The 18,623-nt window shown below is 33.8% G+C and overlaps 3 protein-coding genes across 9 annotated transcripts in view; 1 reads left to right on the top strand and 2 right to left on the bottom strand.

The window, feature by feature from the left end:
- Nucleotides 1–240: 240 nt before the first annotated feature.
- Nucleotides 241–7,787, bottom strand: LOC122400955 (arf-GAP with coiled-coil, ANK repeat and PH domain-containing protein 2). Its single transcript, XM_043402752.1, has 12 exons — nucleotides 7,463–7,787; nucleotides 7,234–7,291; nucleotides 6,969–7,027; nucleotides 5,780–5,953; nucleotides 4,814–5,458; nucleotides 4,522–4,701; nucleotides 4,339–4,445; nucleotides 4,074–4,257; nucleotides 3,103–3,994; nucleotides 2,931–3,030; nucleotides 2,729–2,849; nucleotides 241–2,654 (listed from the first exon to the last, which is right to left on the bottom strand). Exons 1-12 carry the CDS (start codon nucleotides 7,513–7,515, stop codon nucleotides 2,486–2,488), a joined length of 2,742 nt encoding a protein of 913 aa, XP_043258687.1. The 5' UTR covers nucleotides 7,516–7,787; the 3' UTR covers nucleotides 241–2,485.
- LOC122400957 (COP9 signalosome complex subunit 7) overlaps nucleotides 7,347–18,623 on the top strand; it is a 51,761-nt gene continuing 40,484 nt past the window's right edge. Inside the window, exons 1-6 of one of the 7 annotated variants that reach the window (XR_006259409.1) lie at nucleotides 7,369–7,445; nucleotides 8,303–8,957; nucleotides 9,037–9,214; nucleotides 11,118–11,271; nucleotides 12,184–12,318; nucleotides 12,457–12,569. Coding sequence is in view for 3 of the 7 variants with exons in the window: in XM_043402755.1 (XP_043258690.1) it covers nucleotides 8,310–8,957; nucleotides 9,037–9,214; nucleotides 12,457–12,515 (885 nt within the window). In the remaining 4 variants the exon portion in view is untranslated. The other 6 variants (XR_006259407.1, XR_006259408.1, XM_043402755.1 and 3 more) reach the window with 6 other exon arrangements.
- LOC122400956 (metabotropic glutamate receptor 8-like) overlaps nucleotides 13,391–18,623 on the bottom strand; it is a 65,203-nt gene continuing 59,970 nt past the window's right edge. Inside the window, exons 12-14 of the mRNA XM_043402753.1 lie at nucleotides 17,926–18,077; nucleotides 17,650–17,857; nucleotides 13,391–14,272 (exon numbers count right to left, since the gene is read on the bottom strand). Of these exons, the coding sequence (XP_043258688.1) occupies nucleotides 14,040–14,272; nucleotides 17,650–17,857; nucleotides 17,926–18,077 (593 nt within the window). The 3' untranslated portion in view covers nucleotides 13,391–14,039. The remainder of the gene's footprint in view (nucleotides 14,273–17,649; nucleotides 17,858–17,925; nucleotides 18,078–18,623) is intronic.

Raw genomic sequence — 18,623 nt, 5'->3', positions numbered from 1 at the left:
CGAACAGTTCGAAGAATGTCAGGCTGCAATTTCTCTATTTCTAACACGTATCTTCGAAATCGCTTTCTAAAATTTCTGTTATTTAAAATCGCACATTATTGTATTAAATGTGAAAGTATAGGTTCAGGAAGGGAAGGATATTAAAAGAACGTGTATTACTTGTATAATCAATGCTTTATGACGTGAAGTTTGTGTACAGTATGGTACACTAATTAATTCGTTCACATTTTCATTGCAATGACGTGTAACAGTGAAACAATGATATTATTTTCTCAACTTATGTATAGATGTTTGTAGAATATCATAACAACGATTTCACATTAGGCAGTACTGGCGGTGTTCTCGTTTAGAAACAATCGATAACGTTACAATATAAAAAATACTGCTTATTGGATCGAGCAATCGTAGCATGAAATAAAATTTAGAATAACATTATAATGTAGTTCTTCGATGGTAAAAAAGACAGTTCTCAATTTCGGAAGACAATTTTCGTCCGTACAATAAAAAGATTCGATTGTGTATATTTTGTTGTTTTCCTTCTGTCGATTATGCATATAAAACATATACAAAAATATAAGTACAAAATACAAAGTACTAATACGTGGTATCGATTCTCTATTCGAATGAAATTTTCGACATACACGACCACACAGTCTTGAAAACATGAAATTACCAAATACCAAGATTCTTTTAAAGTTAATTCGCGTTGTAAAGTGTGCGAATGTAAATGAAAATTCTATAACAGTGTACATATTAAACTGGAAAACAGTTTGTTGCTAATTAATTGTGCAACAATGAGTATCTAATTTTAATTATAAGTATGCTTACATACAGGCGCCATCGTATTAATTATTAAACAGATTCTTATAAAATCGAATACCAGATTCGAAACAAAATCTATGGTAATATATCAAATTTGAAAATCATGTCATGTTTTTCATAAAAATTTTGTTCGTCCAAGTTCAAACAAGTGTCAATGATCCGGGTTCGCTCTTTGAATTATAACTATCAATAAAGCCTCTACACGAATAATATTCATGAAAAATATTCGTAACAATGATTAATATTTTTTTTTCACACCTAAATTTTTTTTTTCCGCTATGTATTGCAGGCTAAAAATCATGCATTAACCTATGAATGTTTCACAAATACTGTTTAATGCAAATGTATATAGTACTAAAATAGACGTAAATGAAGCAGAACTTATTCGTTGTAGAAATCGTGAAAAGGAAATCGAATCATAATTTAAATACGATATAGAAAAGTTCATTAAAATTTGTCACAAAAAATTGTAAATACGAAAATTCTTATATTTTTCGTTAAATTATGCCTTTGCGATATTAATTCTACGTAATTCGTGGAAATAAAATATTCGTTCAAGTATAACGTCAAATAGTCGTCAAATCTACAAGATTTATGTACAAACGGTTAATTTTTGGCAACAAATTCGTTACGTGACTTATATTAATCAGTAACTATATGGAATCATCTTTAGTCTATTTTGGTAATTCAATAGATGCAGTATACAGCTACTTATAAATACAACTTCTAGACGAACTACATAATTCTATGTATCAATAATGTCATAGTTGAATTAATTTGATATTAATATATAATATCAGATTACTACAATTAAACAAACATAAACAATTACTTTAGTGCCAGTTGTATATACTTTACTGGTAGTATTAAGTATATAAAAACAGATATACGTATAAAATTGTTTGTTCCAAAGATACCTCTGAAGGTCACGTTATATTGAAAACATGTCGGCTAATAGTAGAACTTTTCATACAACAGAGTTAAAACTATTTTGTCACGGTTTTCATATCACATAAATGATATACAAATATCTACTAATAATAGTTTACACTTTTTCGTACATGTCTGCAGAAATTTTCAAATTTCAAACTGTATTTGTGTTATATTCTTGTAAATTTTTTTAACTTTAGGCTTCTTTTTTAAATCATACGATCACGCTTTAAAAAATATCGGAAGAAGTGTTTGATTTAAATATGAAGTTACTTTCATTTTCTTTTCCTGTAAATTGAAGAGAAAAACGGGAAAGAAGGCACACAAAAACACTTGCTGTCTTAACATTCTATCATTGGATAGCATAATTTCATGCGTAAGCAAAATATAACATATACTTATTTCTCATTTTGGCAAATAATGTGAAAGTCTCTTGGTTTTCAAAAATACAAGTACAAAAGAGATACTAGCAAAATTTAAATAATTTCCGTTGTTCGGAGATCAAAGAGTAAAGAGAGACGCAACTTTTTTTAAACATTTCTCTGTCTTCTTTCAATGATACGATATAACTTTAGAGGTCGATTCTGCATACTTACCTTGTTTATTCGTAATCAACCTTATTACCCTGCAAGGAACTGAAAGACGACATTTTCGATGTATTCTTCTCCTTCTTTTCTTTACGTTGTAGCATGCTTTTTACATTTTGCAAATAAGTTTTGCACATCCTTAAAACTCATTCGGGCGGTTGTGACGCATTACTACTCTCATTTCGTCGTTGCAACCGTTCTGGATGAGAGCAAGCTAATTGGCTAAAGTCACGTACAACATCGTTAAAGGTTTCATCACCGCTAATTCCGATTTCTGAGTCTTTCATTTCCTCGTTCAAAAGGCCAAGTCGTAATCTGGAACGGTAATCAATTTAATAAAGCAAAAAACTCATAATAAGATGAAGAAGATACACGTATCTTGATCTTACAGAGTTACAATATCCGCGTTAGCTTCTTTCACAGCTATGGACAAGGGTTTTATACCACTCTCGTCTTTAATATGCTGATCAGCACGATGCTTTAGAAGCAAGCACACTTGGGCAGTGTGGCCTAAAAGTTAAATCGAAGGAACGAGTTTACAATAAACTCACAATGAAATTAGATGTTCTTGCAACGATAGATAATTCCTACCTAATTCCGTGGCTAAATACAATGGTGTTTTTCCATCAGCATCCTGGCAATTGATGCGTGCTCCGTTTAAGATGAGATATTCACACGACATTACGGAACCCTTCGTTTGAATAAACAAGCAAATATTTAAAAAGCTACACGATACGTTTTAATTTTAATTTGTATCACTTACGCTTATAATCGCTTGGTGTAAAGCATTACGACCTCTGTCATTAACATTTGACCATGACTTGTCAGCACCAGCCGCTAAAGCTGCACACATTACGGGAAGGTTGTGCGCTGCAGCAGCTTTATAAAGTAACATCTCAGGATGCAAATTCTCAATATCTTCCTCGTCTGTGAATTCCTCATCTTCGCCGGCAGTCGAGTCTTGATCCGAACTTAATTCTAAACTGTTATCAATTGTTGGCTTTGGTAAATCGCATCCAAACATTAATACGTCCGATTCTACCTTTTCTGTACACTGATTTTCGGCTCCGATATCCTTATTTTCTACATCTTTAACATCACAAATCTCTGCGTTTAAGGACACTTCACTTTTCAGTGGTAAATTATTCTCAGAGTTACTCGTGGATATTGTATTGTCTTTTATATCAGGAATATAAGGTTTACGTTCGTTTTCGATATTCGATTCCGTACTGGTAATAGTGGTTTTGGAATTACTTTCTTGCATATCGCTACGCGATCGTGTTAATATCTTTCCGTATAGGGTAGAATCATTTTTTAGATCTAGATTCGAGCTATCGTCGGAACTTAAGGAACTTCTTTCCACTTTTTTCACTTTGTCGACAGAACTTAAACTTTCGATCGACGTGTGTTTACTGTCATCGGAACTATTAGAATGGTGACCTTCTGTTACGGAAGATAGTGTTGTTGTTTTGTTACGATTATTACTATCAATCTTGTCGCAGCTTCGTGGTCTACGGCGTAATTTACGGACACTCCATTTACGGAAATGCATTTTATCGCGACTCGTATGTTGTCCAGATGTAATAATGTTACTCAAGGGTCTTACAAATTTATGATCTACGTATTTTGCTCTTATCCAAGCTTCGCGTATATTACTGTTGAATAAGTAAGTTCAACAAAATATTTTATCGTGTATCTATATTAGTATTTAATTTATTCTCTTTTGTTACGTACCCATTGCATTTTGGTGTAGCTCTAACCATACTGGAAGGAACAGGCAAAGCCTCATAAACATTATTTACTACAGTATTTCCAAGCTCTGCCATTACTTTTAATATTTCTGGTTCCCAGTCATCCAATGTAAGAGAACGAACTTTGCTATAGTGAACACCTAAGCTTCTATGCACTCCAGAGCATTCTAAATAAAAAAAAGGGCGTGTTTTTTTTTACGAAAATTTTTAACATTTTTCTCTTACAATATTACTAACAGATGACTAACCTATGCAAAGTGTAATTCCTAGGTTGATACTGGCCCACCTTGGATTAGCACCACCACAATCACAGCAAGTATCATTTCCAGAAATCTTTAGGATTTGTTCCCAGACCCTGTGATCAAGAGCTATCAATTAATCTTTTTTTCTTTTTTCTTTCTTAGTTAATGCAACATAAATATTTTTCTCACCTTGATTTAGGCTTTGACTGTTGCCTGCTTGAACCTCTAATATTCTGTGATTGTGATTCCCGTATACTAACAATAGTACCAGCACCCATACCTCTTTGTATAGCAGCACCGATTGCTTGCTGCATAGCAGTTACCCACCCTAAATATGCTTCTTCACTATCAGCTTGTAATATGTGACTCCTGTAAATTATGTAATACATGTATCAAAATGCATACCATTATGGTTGATTCTTTTTGATACATACACTCATATTTACGCTCTAATTACAATTTCATAGCATTGTTTACTCACTTTGTAGGACTCAATACTTCAAAACAATTCCTTCTATCACAGTCAACCACTGGTTTTACAGTACAAAGGCGAAGATCTTCTTCCATAATTGTATAATCATTATCACCAGTTCTTTTTCTGTATACCAGTTGATGGTCTTTTAAACAAAACCATCTTCTGTTCCATGTTTTAAACGCATTACTAGTTCGTTTAAAAAGATACCCTTCCATTTTTGGATTGCCAGGCATCGGGAAAGGTATTAAGTCTCTGTTTGTAACATAAATATGCCGATTTTCCATTTCCTTTTCAAGTTTAACAGAGTCAGCTCTCATTTTAATTAAATTTTCACCAAGATCTTTTAAAAATGGTTCTAAATCTTGTGCAAGATCGCTTCCTTGATGATAGAATGTAATACATGCATGCATGTAATTAAGTAATGTGCCCAATATCTCATGTCTTTTACGCGCCTGTATCATTGTCAATGAATGAATATAATCCAAAGCAGTGTGTCGAAAACACGATCGAGTAGCGGATAGAATATTGGAAGCTTCCTCATATTCTGTAGGTCTGGACTTTGGAATTTGTGAATTTCTGTTTAAAGCTATGTCCAAGTCAGCAGAAATTTTTTCAAAGTAATGACGAGATTCTTTTACTGTTTTGATATCACTGTTAAAACATTAGTGATATTAAATACATATACGTATATATGTTGTTAAACAACAAAACATGTAATATAATTACATGCTATAGTATATACAGGTATCCCTTGAGTTACGCGGTTTTGGAGCAATTTTATTTAAAAAGATAGTATACATATATGTAATTATAAATGAATGTTTCTAAATAAAAAAGATAATAGGTATTTCACAATAGTTTGTATATATTTCAAAATATTTCAGAGACTAATTCTGAGTCTCGACTTACGCGGAATCAATTAACCGCGTAACTTGAGGGATACCTGTAATTAATACATTTCATTGATCTTACCTTTTAATGAAGGAATTAAGATCTTTAACTACTGTCCTAGATGCTTGATCTAGCAAGATAGTATGAAATTTGTTCATTTCTTGCAAAGCATGAATTAATTTGTTTAGAAAAGCCATTATTTCTGAGTCATTGTTAAAGTATAGAGATAACTCCCAAAGGCTATTGGTAAATTGGCTAGAGGAAAGAGTATTTATCTAGTATTTAATCTTATTTAAATATAAGTGTACAAATAATTATACATTATACAGAGTGTTCTCTAACTGGTGGTACAAATGAAAAGGGGGGTGATTCTACATGAAAAAATAAGTCCAAAATATAGAATAACAATTTTTCATGTGAGGCTTTCTGTTCGAGAAAATCGACTTTGAATTTTCGCCGGGTATGCGTGCACTTTAACCATGTCTCGTTATAATGGATCTCGCTATAGATGATTATCTCGATGTTTATTATTGCAGTTTAAATTTAAGTTTAAGTTAGTAAACAATTCGGTGATATTGGAAGTGTTTATCAACATCAACTTCAATCTAAACAATGATCTACAGCGAGATCCGTTATAACAAGATATGATCAAGTGCACGCGTACTCGGCGAAAATTCAAAATCGATTTTCTCGAAAACAAAGCCTCGCATGAAAAATTTTTTTTCTATATTTTAGTCTTATTTTTTCATGTACCACCACTTACCAAACACCCTGTATAGAATATATTTTTTGTATATAAATTAAGTACCAACATATTTACAGATTAATTTGTTAGATAAATTTGAAAGTACAAGTTTAAAAATAATACTTATTATTTTTTGTAGTTTATATGTAATATGAGTATTTTAAAAACAATTAATGATTTCTGAGTAACAAGAATATCAAGTATATACATATATCAGTTTCATTGTGTCAAGCTGGGTACCATAAGTATGAGTCATTCCTAACAGAGCTGCAATTCATACATTTCCTGATTCCTCTCTACTGCTTGGAATCTCCCTCCTTTTTCTTATGAGATACAATCCACTTGTGATAATTAATATTCTTTTCACTTATATATTTTATTGAGTCAATTAAATATTTCTATAGGTAAGCTTAACCATTGCTCTCAATCATGATGTAATGCAATTCTCAATTTTTTGTATTCAACAAACATATATGCTTATAATTAAATATATATATGTTGAATCTATTATGTTTTATGTCATACCTTTGCTGTCCAATGAACAGTTTTCCAGTGTCAATCATTTGGCCACAATTTTTTAACACCTATGACAAAATGATTAACGTATTTTAATATGTAAATAATATAAACAAATAATATGTATTTAATATGTAAATAATATAAACAAATCGTCAAACGTTAAGTCTCTTTGTGTAAATTAAAGCAATTATAAATATTTAACAAATTTAATTTCATGTGTATAATCCATTACAGAATAATTGATACAAGTACAATTTGTTTATGGCAATACCTTGTCTAACTTTTGTTCGAGCAGATCAACATTTGCTTCCACTTTCTCGATGCATAGCCTACGGAACAAAAAAGAAGTGATAGGCGTTTGTAAGTTTTTTTTCGACGCCAGACTCATAATCAACGCAAACACATACAACGGCTTAGTCATAGTTGTGCGGGCATCGTGCGACGGAATAGCAGAAAAACTAAACAGCAGATTAGAGAGCATAAGTATAACCAATTCTTACCGAAAGTTTGGCGTGTCTCGCAAACATTCTTCAAATTCGATTAAAGGCTTCATTTTGTACTATCCGTTACGCGGAATTTTCAAGCGCAGTATCGTCCGACGAACTGCAATCTTGAAATTTTTCCGTTCACTATTTCTCATCAAACGGCACGATCATTTGGAAAGACTATTAACATAAACCGTTCACATTTACGGAGAACAACACGCATTCCCCTCTCTTCTGTCAAACGTGCAGAGCACATTGAAGTTATTCACGATTCGACACGATGTTCCCAGTGCCGGCAACATTTGCACGACGATGGTCGTGCGAGAACTTCATAAAGAACTTATTGATTCTAGCTAAATAATATTTCGGTCTGAGTGTTTCTTTGAACGATGCTTTCATGCGATGCTGTATTGCAAATTTCTGTTGCGTTTGATAATTTTGTAAATCTGTAAATTAGCCTCTTGTGATAGTTCTGGTTTTCTTTTGTGGTAGAACTTACGCCGTTGTATTTACATACCTGTGCGTATCCGAAGGCACATTCGGTGGAAAAAGCTATTTGGTATTTGTAAACATCGAACAAAGTAAGTTTCACTTACATAATAGTAAATTTGTGCATCGATTGCTTTTCCTAATTATTAGATATTTGTTTGACGTTCGATATTTACGTTCATTTGAAGAGCATATAACCGGATGGTCGTTTCCCAACCTTTCTGATGGTCGTTCGACTTATTTTTATACTCGAATAAATTATTTCGCAAACATTATGTTTTCTTTTCATTGTGTACTCCTTCGCTTTCTCATTAGATAGTAAAAGGATATAGGTTTTTTTTTTACCAGTTAATGTTTCATTGATAGGTTCAAAATGACTGGTGGAACTACCACTGAAAAGTCAGCTAGTAATCCTTTAGAACAGTTTATGTTGCTTGCAAAAACTGCTAAAGGTGCAGCTGCACTGGAGCTAATAAGACAAGCTGTAGAAACGCCAGGTGTTAATGTTTTTGGAGAATTATTAGATATGCCCAATATCAAAGAGCTAGAAAATGGACCTTATGTTCAATATTGGAACACATTGAACTTGTTTGCGTATGGCACGTACAAAGAATATTTGGGAAATAAAGACAAAGTTTTGGAATTAACACCTACGCAAAAGAAAAAGCTTCAACATTTAACAATTGTTACATTGGCCACAAAGTCCAGATGTATACCTTATTCTATATTATTGGAGGAATTAGATATAAAGAACGTTAGAGATTTAGAGGACTTAATAATCGAAGCCATTTATGCGGACATAATACATGGAAAATTAGATCAAAAGAATTCACAATTAGAGGTAGATTATGCTGGTTTAGGGCGCGACGTTAGACCCAATGATACAGGTGTGGTAGCTGAAACATTAGCTGCTTGGGGTCAAGCTTGTGATACTGTGTTAGCGTGCATTGAAGATCAAGTTACGAAAGCTAATGTTGAAAAACAGAAAGCCACTTACCACAAAGAGAGAATACAAAGAGACGTAAGTGTCCTACGAATAGATAAAAAATATGGAACATAGTGGAATAATTTTGTGCTATGGGTTTTTGATTCCTTTTTAGATCGCTGACATAAAGAAGTTGCTTGCGGTACAAGCAGGTTGTGGTGGTGGTGTACAGGAGGCTGATATGGCAGGAGGTAGTTCAGGGACAGGGGGAAGCGAATCTGTTAGAGAAGCATTATCAGTTCCTCCAGATCCAAAGAAGAAACAACAAAAGGTCAAAGGTAGTAAAGGCAGTGGTAAGTTCTGGAAGACATAAATTCAGTTATCTTTAATCGTGTGAAATGTATCCCATTGACAACAGGATTGTAATATTCTTGTAATTTGCATTCACCAATATTCAAAATTCGTACAATCCTATGTTAATGTAAAATGCGACGAACGATGACTAACGTGACCGAGGAGCATTATTACGAATGAGGAGTATTTTATTGCCATGCTTTGGCATATCATACAAATTCTAAAGGGATCGAACGCTTTTATTTTGAGACAAGAGAATCTTGTAAATACAGTTAAAGAACTACAGAGTTATTTATACATACATCACTGTTATCTTTGATTAATAATAATGTTTGTTTGCACGAGAATTTTGTTACTTTAAATTTACAAATTTTTCTATATGGTGTTACTTGTGTTGTGTATTTAAAACGAAACGAAAAAAAAAAGTGGGCAAGGGTAATATATATAAACGAATTTATTAATTACGCTCTATTTAAGATACGTCAGGAGTTAACGAATGCATGAAAATATTAAGATAGTTTAGAGTTATAGACGGAAAAAACGGAAATCTAGAAAATGCAATTCGTGCATTATATATTTTGCCTTATGTTTCGAGCGGGTATTATTATTGGATTAAATATTTTACAATTACAATTCACGAAGTGAGATATATATTTTTACTTAGAGGATTTATATTATAGAGTTGCCGTTTGTTATTGTCAAACAATGTACGAATTTTTTTAGCATGAAGTAGTAGATTTCTTATATTACGCTGCACCTTTAAAACTAGTCGAGCTTACGATAATTATACCGAGACGCGTTCAAGTTTATCAAACGAATATCGCGTAAACGCGAGCTCGTATTAAACTTGAATGCTGATTATTTATTTATTGTTAGTGTTTTAAAGTAGAACAGATGTGAAAGTGAAAACTGTACTACGAAAACAGCAAACATATTGTGATTATCTTCACATCGAGACTTCAGAAACGATGAGCATTTTTCTTACGAAATGAAGCAAGGAGAAAAATACTTTTATAGATAAGCTTCCGAATTTTGTAATATAGCGTGTACGAAAGTTTTCAGTCAGACCAAAGATTTTATACGTTGTGTTGTAAGATGAAAACGACATAAGCAGGGTTCGATAATTTCATAGGCATTAAGGTCTGATAACTATTACAATGAATTGCATATATTATCATTGTGTCTGTGCCTATGTCAGTATCTTGACTGACGGTGGATCCAGTGCGATGAGTTGCTTACATGTGTTTTAAGCAGTATTGATCTTTTCTACCATTTGCGTTAACTTCGTATTATTTTCTTTGATTAAAAACGATTTATAGTTATGAGACGGTATAGTGATGAAACGATGCGTAACTAGTCGGATCGACCATTGTTAAGAAAAGGAAGGTTGTATGTTTAGGAGAATGTAACGATATACGAATGACACGTTCGTTAGTGAACAAGAATGTCAGTCGAATTTCAAAGCGTTGTAATTGCTAATGGAATAAAAAGATAATTTATTTTAGCGAGGCTTTTCTATTTCTCTGCACCCTTTAACGCCTCTCCTTTGTCGTCTGTGAATCGGGGGTCATCACAACTTGTAAACTGTATTAGGCTTATAGTTTCTCTTTTTATTTCACACTCGTTAGTATAGGATACGATAGTAACAGTTTATCGATATTAGCTCCCATTCGATTCGTCGTCGTTATCGTCATTAATAGCCAACAAATTTTACGAACGACAGTTATTGTTTTTTTCTTTTTTTGTGAGATAATTTCTTCGGAATTTGGGTTTAATGTTTATAGAACGTGCAAGTGGGATCTACGGGATTAATGGTAGTACTTAATTTGTCGTGTTTTGTCTGTTCTAACAATCTGTATTGAGGTACAAGTCACAAATGATACGCCTAATCGGGATTTTCAGGATCTACTAATCCGGTAAAGCACCATGAACTGAGCGATGACCCAAAATGAGAAGTTCCGCTTAGGTGAGGGTTCGTGGCATATCACCAACCCGATCGGATGATTCTGTCCCTCTGTCTGTCTACGGTACTGACAAGCAGCACATCGTCTCCTCTGTAATTTTTGTACTTTTTGAGAAATAAAACACATCCTGAAACTATCTCATACTTATTGTACAAAATATACACCTCGTGCGCGCAAAAGAAAACAAGAGAAATAAAACGATAGCCAAGCAAGGTGTTTTCCTTTTCTCCGTTCAGCAGAGTTGGTAAAAACGCGCCAAGATCGATTAATAATCCATTATTAAATCACTTATGGTAATTTTGATTATCGAACAAACCCTCTATTTTTTGGAAATATATTTTGTATATTGGTTAATTAAACGAGTCGTTGATTAGAAAATTAATTGTTCGATAAAGAAGTACAATGCACTTAGTAAATTCAGGCCTTGATCGTTTGTCGTTATTGCTGTGAGAATAATTTTTCAATTAAAATTAAAAAAGTGGTAGAATAATAGTATAAAGAAACGGTATAGCGAGGGTGGCTTAATAATCTGAATTTTTTATTTTATGATTATGATTGACCGATAAACGACGAGAAGTTGTATCACAGATGAGGTGTACGAACAGACCTTACATCCAATGTATTTTTGTCTCGACAATTAGAATAAAACAGATTTAGAAATGAATTTCAATCAGTTTGGCAGTCAGATCGAGCCACGAAAGTCCATCGGGTGAAAGGTCTACTCGTATACCTCGTCTGTGATTGTATTTCTAATCCATTAATATCGATCAATCGATTGCTATATGGAACGAAGGAAAAACAACATTAGGGACGAATAATTTTATGATTGCTTTTATTTTTATTTTTTTTCCTTTTTTTTTTGTTCGCATTAACGGATACATCGTAATACCACTTAAACTCGTGTATCTACCTTACCGTTCGTACGTATTTAAAATATGCTTATAGACCGTAACAGTTTGATCGTAATTAATGTTCTTGACATTGTCATTGCATTGCATTTTCAGAATTTATCGCCGCGCTGTTCCGCACCTCCGTTACGAGGTTTTACTTTAATCGAACGTTACGACTAAATTGGTTCCGTATGAACTAACATTTCTCGTTTCGTGCCTCGCAGCTTATGCGCACCTATATGTACAATGGTACGTTCATAATACATATGTACACATCCTTACTTAAACGATCGATCCGAAAAAACAGTCAAATATAGTTGTCCTCGCGTTCTCACGTCCGACGAGATATAATTTTTAAATGAACCTGTTTTGGTTGTTGATTTTCAGAGTGTTTCCTGGAGTTTCACGGAACAGAACTTTACGTCGGTTCTAATACGAAAGTTTGAAGAAACATAAGATACCTACGGACCAAACGATGGATACCGGGCTCATTCGTACCCAAAGTCTGGCGAAACGCATTTTCATCGGGTCCTATAAAAATCCAAAACGTTCGAGTCCATCACACACACGTATGTAAACGTAATTATTCGAAATAGTAATCGTTATGACGTACAGTACACTTATTTCTGCGCAATTATTATTATCGGAAAACAACTTCTACGGTACGGGTTAGAGTGGATATGTTTATCGCAGATTTGCATGTTTAGTCGCGACACCACGGAAGGTGTTTGCAATTCCTAACGACCGTATACAATACATCAAATGCTATAGAATAATTTTCCATCGTCGTACGTTCACTTTTCTTTTTTTTTTGTCTCGTAGAGAGACCGAAGCGTTAACGTTACGTTAAACATTAGAGCGACTAGATGTTGTGAGAAAACATTCCAGCACGCAACCGTCGCGTCCTTTAATTCTACGTGTAGCAATTCCTATAGTCTGCAGAGAGGATTCGAAAAGAAGAAAAAGATTTCTACGTGTCTACGGTTCGTATAATCACATCTCAAAAATTTTCAAGTGAATCGTTAATAGTTTTGAATATTTAACTTTCGTTTCAAACTGTTTTACGTCTTACGTTTTAAATAATATTTACAGAGAATAGTTTCTGTACAGAAGACTCGATAGACGATATTTTTCACGTATCGAGCAGCTATCGTTTCTTTTCTTTTTTTTTTTACTGTTTTCTTTTTTTTTTTTTTTTTACAAAAATTACAGTTATCGGTAGAAGATCGTCTCGTTTCGATGCAGTTATTTATATTTGGCAACGATCTGGCTACGAAAGTTCCAAGTTTTTACAGAGCTACGAGTATTTACAATAAATTCAATTAATTATAAATGACTTGCGTTAATGTGCACAATGAAAATGGTTGTGTATGTACAAAAGAGATTTACGCACTTTTTATGCCGTGATTGCTACATGAAGTATGCTATGATCACAGAGAAAACCAGAGCAATTCTTAAAACGCGGCTTAAAAATTAATTACATAATCGATGATTATGCGTCTGCTTAACATACAGTGCAACTTTGTATATTTAGGGTTGTTATGGTCTCGTGTATTTATTCTCGCGAACCGTGAAATATTTCCCAATTTATCGTTTAATATTCCTTCGATACGTTTGACAACCTTTGGATCGAATTTTCGATAATTAAATTTTATTATCGATGCACCATACGTACACGAGACAATTTTATCTAAATACACGATATACGCGACACACGATAGTACGATTTGCAATAATTCTTGCCGCACACTTTCTCGTTTGAGCTTTTTATCATCGTTCGTAGTGCAGGTTTAAGGACAATTAACATACAGTTATTTTTTTTTTTATTTAAATCGATACCTCGATGTTCAGTCGTATTTACAAAATATCGAAAGGTATTTATTCTTACGGTCTCTTTAAACTACTACGGGCTTTTTCGAAATTGGTTTTAAATTCGCGGACAAAATGGCAGACTCTATGGAAGCTTTCTGCTATAAGGAAACATCAGTTTGATTGACTGGTCCGTTTCCTATCCTAGCATTGTTATTTAATTGTTTCGTTGTCGTGGTATTCTCTTTTGTCGTTGTCGTATTGTTCTCCTTCGGATCTTTGCTCGCCACGATGGCATTCGAGTCCATATCGGGGTTGGAAGTTTGAGTCGATCGTGAAACGAACGTCGGTGGTGGTTTCACCTTTTTGTGATCCTTCACTTCTAACTCGTAATCTGAAAAGGAAAATACCGTGTAATTAACTTTCACTGTCTTCCAGCTCATTTGAAATATTGATACTTAAATTTAATAAAAAAAAAATGTTAGACATTGATATTGGCATATTTTCAAAATTGATACGCTTAAAAAAAATTTATTCCTCGTTTTCGATTTACTTTTTCACATAGGGTTTGTAAGATTTAATATCGGGGTGACTCGCATTGGTCATGCGTTCCTGCCGTTACTACAACAGGACTATCTTGTTTTGCGACTGTGCATTGTCGGTTCTTCTAGTTACATCATTACGTGTTTACCTTTTTCATCGCGTCTACGACATTTTGGCTCTTTTATGTAATTAATAAATACACTTTTAGTTCCGAGTCTTCTAATTGAAACTGCCCCTCCAAACAGGGTTGCTCTCTGTTTTGTTGAAAAACATTTCGACGAATTGAAAATCTTGAAAGAAAAAATTGGTTCTGAATGGTTCTTCATTTTGTGCTCCGATTCAAGTGTACCCTGTATATAAAGTGCACCGTCTTTTACGTAGAATTACTATTCTACATCAGCTTCAGAGGGAAACTGTTCGATGCAGATGTTTGCTCGCGGCGTTTCTACGTATATCAGGAACGTAAAATCGTCCACTTCTGTTGAGACGTTTAATTAAAAATCTCAGTTAACAGCCGCGTAAAAAGGGAAACTCGAAACAAGTTAAATTAAGCATAATCGAGCCGCGCAGAAAAGTAATCGCACGTTCTCTTAGAAATTAAATATAAATTAGTAATTTCTTATATCGCAAGAATAAATGTTCTTATTAAGGATCGATTCGATTATCTCGTAGATTTAAAATTAACAAAATTTGAACAATTAAGGATCCAGATAAATAAATTAATCGTAGTACAGCTTTGCGACAAGCTCTGCTTTCGAGTTCCTCGATGATAGAGAGAAATAAAGGAAATGAAATATACAAGGTGGTCGGCCAACCCTGGGAAAAATTTTAATACGAGATTTTAGAGGCCAACATAAGACGAAAATCAAGAATACCAATTTGTTGATGGAGGCTTCGTTAAAAAGTTATTAACAATTAAATTCAAAAATTTCAAATCGTTCTGGAAAAATTATTTTCGGTTGCGGGGGTCAATTACAATCATTTTTGGTGAATACACATACCTCCGAAATCCTATCCATTTTCGAGTAAAAAAATCGGGTAGGTGTTGAAATTTTTCGGCGAAAAAAAATGTTTCAAATCGTTCTAAAAAAATTATATTCGGTTGCGGGGTCAATTACAATCATTTTTGGTGGATAGAGATACCCCCGAAATCCTACTCACTTTCTAGAAAAAAATTCGAGAAGGTGTGAAATTTCGATGGAAAAAAAAAATTTCAAATCGTTCTGGAAAAATTATTTTCCGTTGCGGGGTCAATTACAATCATTTTGGGTCAATACACATACCCCCGAATTCCTACGCAGTTTCGAGAAAAAAATTCCTTACCGAAAATATAATGTCTGACCATACATTGATATGTTTCCCTGAAATTTCATGCATATGTTTAACACGTCATAACTTTTGAACGGATTGGAAGATTTTAACGTTTCAAAAGGCAAACGACGCGTATTTTAGCGAACAATATATAGAAATCGTAAGAATATTTAAAAAGTTGTTCCTTAACCACGAAAACTGAGAAAACCCCACATAAAAATGGTCCAATCTTCAAACGTTCATAACTTCTACAATAGTGAACGTATCTCAATGAAATTTAGTACAGAAGTGAAGCTCATGGATACCTACAAAAAAGTACTAAACAAAATTTCCGTAGGACGTCAAACAAATTTATTAAAAATGGAATACGAATTTTGAAGAAAAATCGATAGGGGGTAGCTGCCTAAATTTTTGGATGAAAACAAATTTTTTCAAATCGTTCTGAAAAAATTATTTTTGGCTGTGGGGGTCAATTACAATCATTTTTGGTGGATAGAGATACCCCCGAAATCCTACCCACTTTCTATAAAAAAATTCGAGAAGGTGTGAAATTTCGACGGAAAAAAAAAATTTCAAATCGTTCTGGAAAATTTATTTTCGGTTGCGGGGGTCAATTGCAATCATTTTTGGTGAATAGACATACCTCCGAAATCCTATCCATTTTCGAGTAAAAAAATCGGGTAGGTGTTGAAATTTTTCGGCGAAAAAAAATGTTTCAAATCGTTCTAAAAAAATTATATTCGGTTGCGGGGTCAATTACAATCATTTTTGGTGGATAGAGATACCCCCGAAATCCTACTCACTTTCTAGAAAAAAATTCGAGAAGGTGTGAAATTTCGATGGAAAAAAAAAATTTCAAATCGTTCTGGAAAAATTATTTTCCGTTGCGGGGTCAATTACAATCATTTTGGGTCAATACACATACCCCCGAATTCCTACGCAGTTTCGAGAAAAAAATTCCTTACCGAAAATATAATGTCTGACCATACATTGATATGTTTCCCTGAAATTTCATGCATATGTTTAACACGTCATAACTTTTGAACGGATTGGAAGATTTTAACGTTTCAAAAGGCAAACGACGCGTATTTTAGCGAACAATATATAGAAATCGTAAGAATATTTAAAAAGTTGTTCCTTAACCACGAAAACTGAGAAAACCCCACATAAAAATGGTCCAATCTTCAAACGTTCATAACTTCTACAATAGTGAACGTATCTCAATGAAATTTAGTACAGAAGTGAAGCTCATGGATACCTACAAAAAAGTACTAAACAAAATTTCCGTAGGACGTCAAACAAATTTATTAAAAATGGAATACGAATTTTGAAGAAAAATCGATAGGGGGTAGCTGCCTAAATTTTTGGATGAAAACAAATTTTTTCAAATCGTTCTGAAAAAATTATTTTTGGCTGTGGGGGTCAATTACAATCATTTTTGGTGGATAGAGATACCCCCGAAATCCTACCCACTTTCTATAAAAAAATTCGAGAAGGTGTGAAATTTCGACGGAAAAAAAAAATTTCAAATCGTTCTGGAAAATTTATTTTCGGTTGCGGGGGTCAATTGCAATCATTTTTGGTGAATAGACATATTCCCGAAATCCTGCGCATTTTCGAGAAAAAAATTCAACACGGGCGGAATTTGAAACGTTAATAACTTTTTAACGAAGCATTCATCAACAAATTGATATTCTTGATTTTCGGCTTATTTTGGCCTCTAGAATCTCGTATTAAAATTTTTCCCAGGGGTGGCCGAATACCCTGTATAGTATTATAAAGTTGTGTACGTATTATTGTTTCTGTTATTTGATTAATTTTTTAGAATTTGATATTCAGTTTATTTTCTTAATACAGGATCCTTTAGTTTTTTTTTTGTAAATAGGTGTTTATTGGAGATAGTTGAGAGTTACTTACATTCGCTTTGCGTCGAACAGTCCATGGTGCTGATAATGTGTTTTTTAACAGTTTTATTTTGATCGCACGTAGCCGCAGTTAGTGTTAAAGGCGCGATCATGCTCGAGGCATTTGTGCCTGTTACAGCCGAGCTTTTCGTTGTGTTGTATTTGGCTGGCATCATGCTTTGACGCACGTTCCTCTCGGGTCGGATCAAAATGATGTATAGCTGTCGAAGATAAGGAGAGAGAGTTAAAAAATATTAATTTCTTACAAGCTTTGTTCCAGCGAAATTACCTTTGGACTGAAGAGACAGGCTATAGTCACAGATGCGGAAATACTTATGGTCACCGACATCGAAGTGATTCTTAGAGCGACGTTATTGCCTGTGCCGAAATATAACGGAACGAAGGCCAACCATATCACACACGTAGTGTACATTGTGAAACCTAAATGGGAAATATCACACTCGTTATGGGCTAATTTCGAGATCAAAAGATGTTTTACTCAAGTATTTTTCGTATCTCTGTTACCATTTTTGGGGAAGCTTAGGACAGAAATCTTAATTACAGTTGGGCAGATTTCACTTAGAATGGTAATTAAGAAATAGTGGAAGTCATTTAGAAATATACAAAAATAGAGTTGGGAAAATTTAAATAATGAGTATAATATAAGAGTAGTGTACAAGAAAATTGTTATCTCCTGTTAATAAGGTGGTCTAGGTAGTGTCTTTACAGGTGGTTGCTATTGCTCTTTACTCTAGATCCGACTAGTTCGCGACCACAAAAGTTCACATTTTAATTGGGACTTGGAACCCTTCCAGATCTCCTATTTCGCAACAGCTATTGATACTCATCCGCGAGGACGTTAGATTACGGAACGAAGGGTTAATTTTCTGCAATCGAGAACGTCAAGTGCTATTATTAAGTTTCGTCATTGATCTTCAGCGACTCCATTTAAGACATTCTAAATAAAGAATATTCCACGATTGTTCG

This window comes from Colletes gigas, unplaced genomic scaffold, assembly GCF_013123115.1.
Source record: "Colletes gigas isolate AHSC1104 unplaced genomic scaffold, ASM1312311v1 Colletes_gigas_Sc00021, whole genome shotgun sequence".
Lineage (NCBI taxonomy): Eukaryota > Metazoa > Arthropoda > Insecta > Hymenoptera > Colletidae > Colletes > Colletes gigas.
The sequence above is the reverse complement of the archived record's forward strand: the minus strand, read 5'-3'. Positions and strand labels throughout refer to the sequence as shown.

Coding starts and splice junctions, on each gene's coding strand:
- LOC122400955 (XM_043402752.1), bottom strand. CDS start 7,515: ATGAAGCCTTTAATCGAATTTGAAGAATGTTTGCGAGACACGCCAAAC. Junction 4,702..4,813: donor GAAGTATTGAGTCCTACAAA/GTGAGTAAACAA, acceptor CATAATTTACAG/GAGTCACATATTACAAGCTG. Junction 3,995..4,073: donor GCTACACCAAAATGCAATGG/GTACGTAACAAA, acceptor CTTATTCAACAG/TAATATACGCGAAGCTTGGA.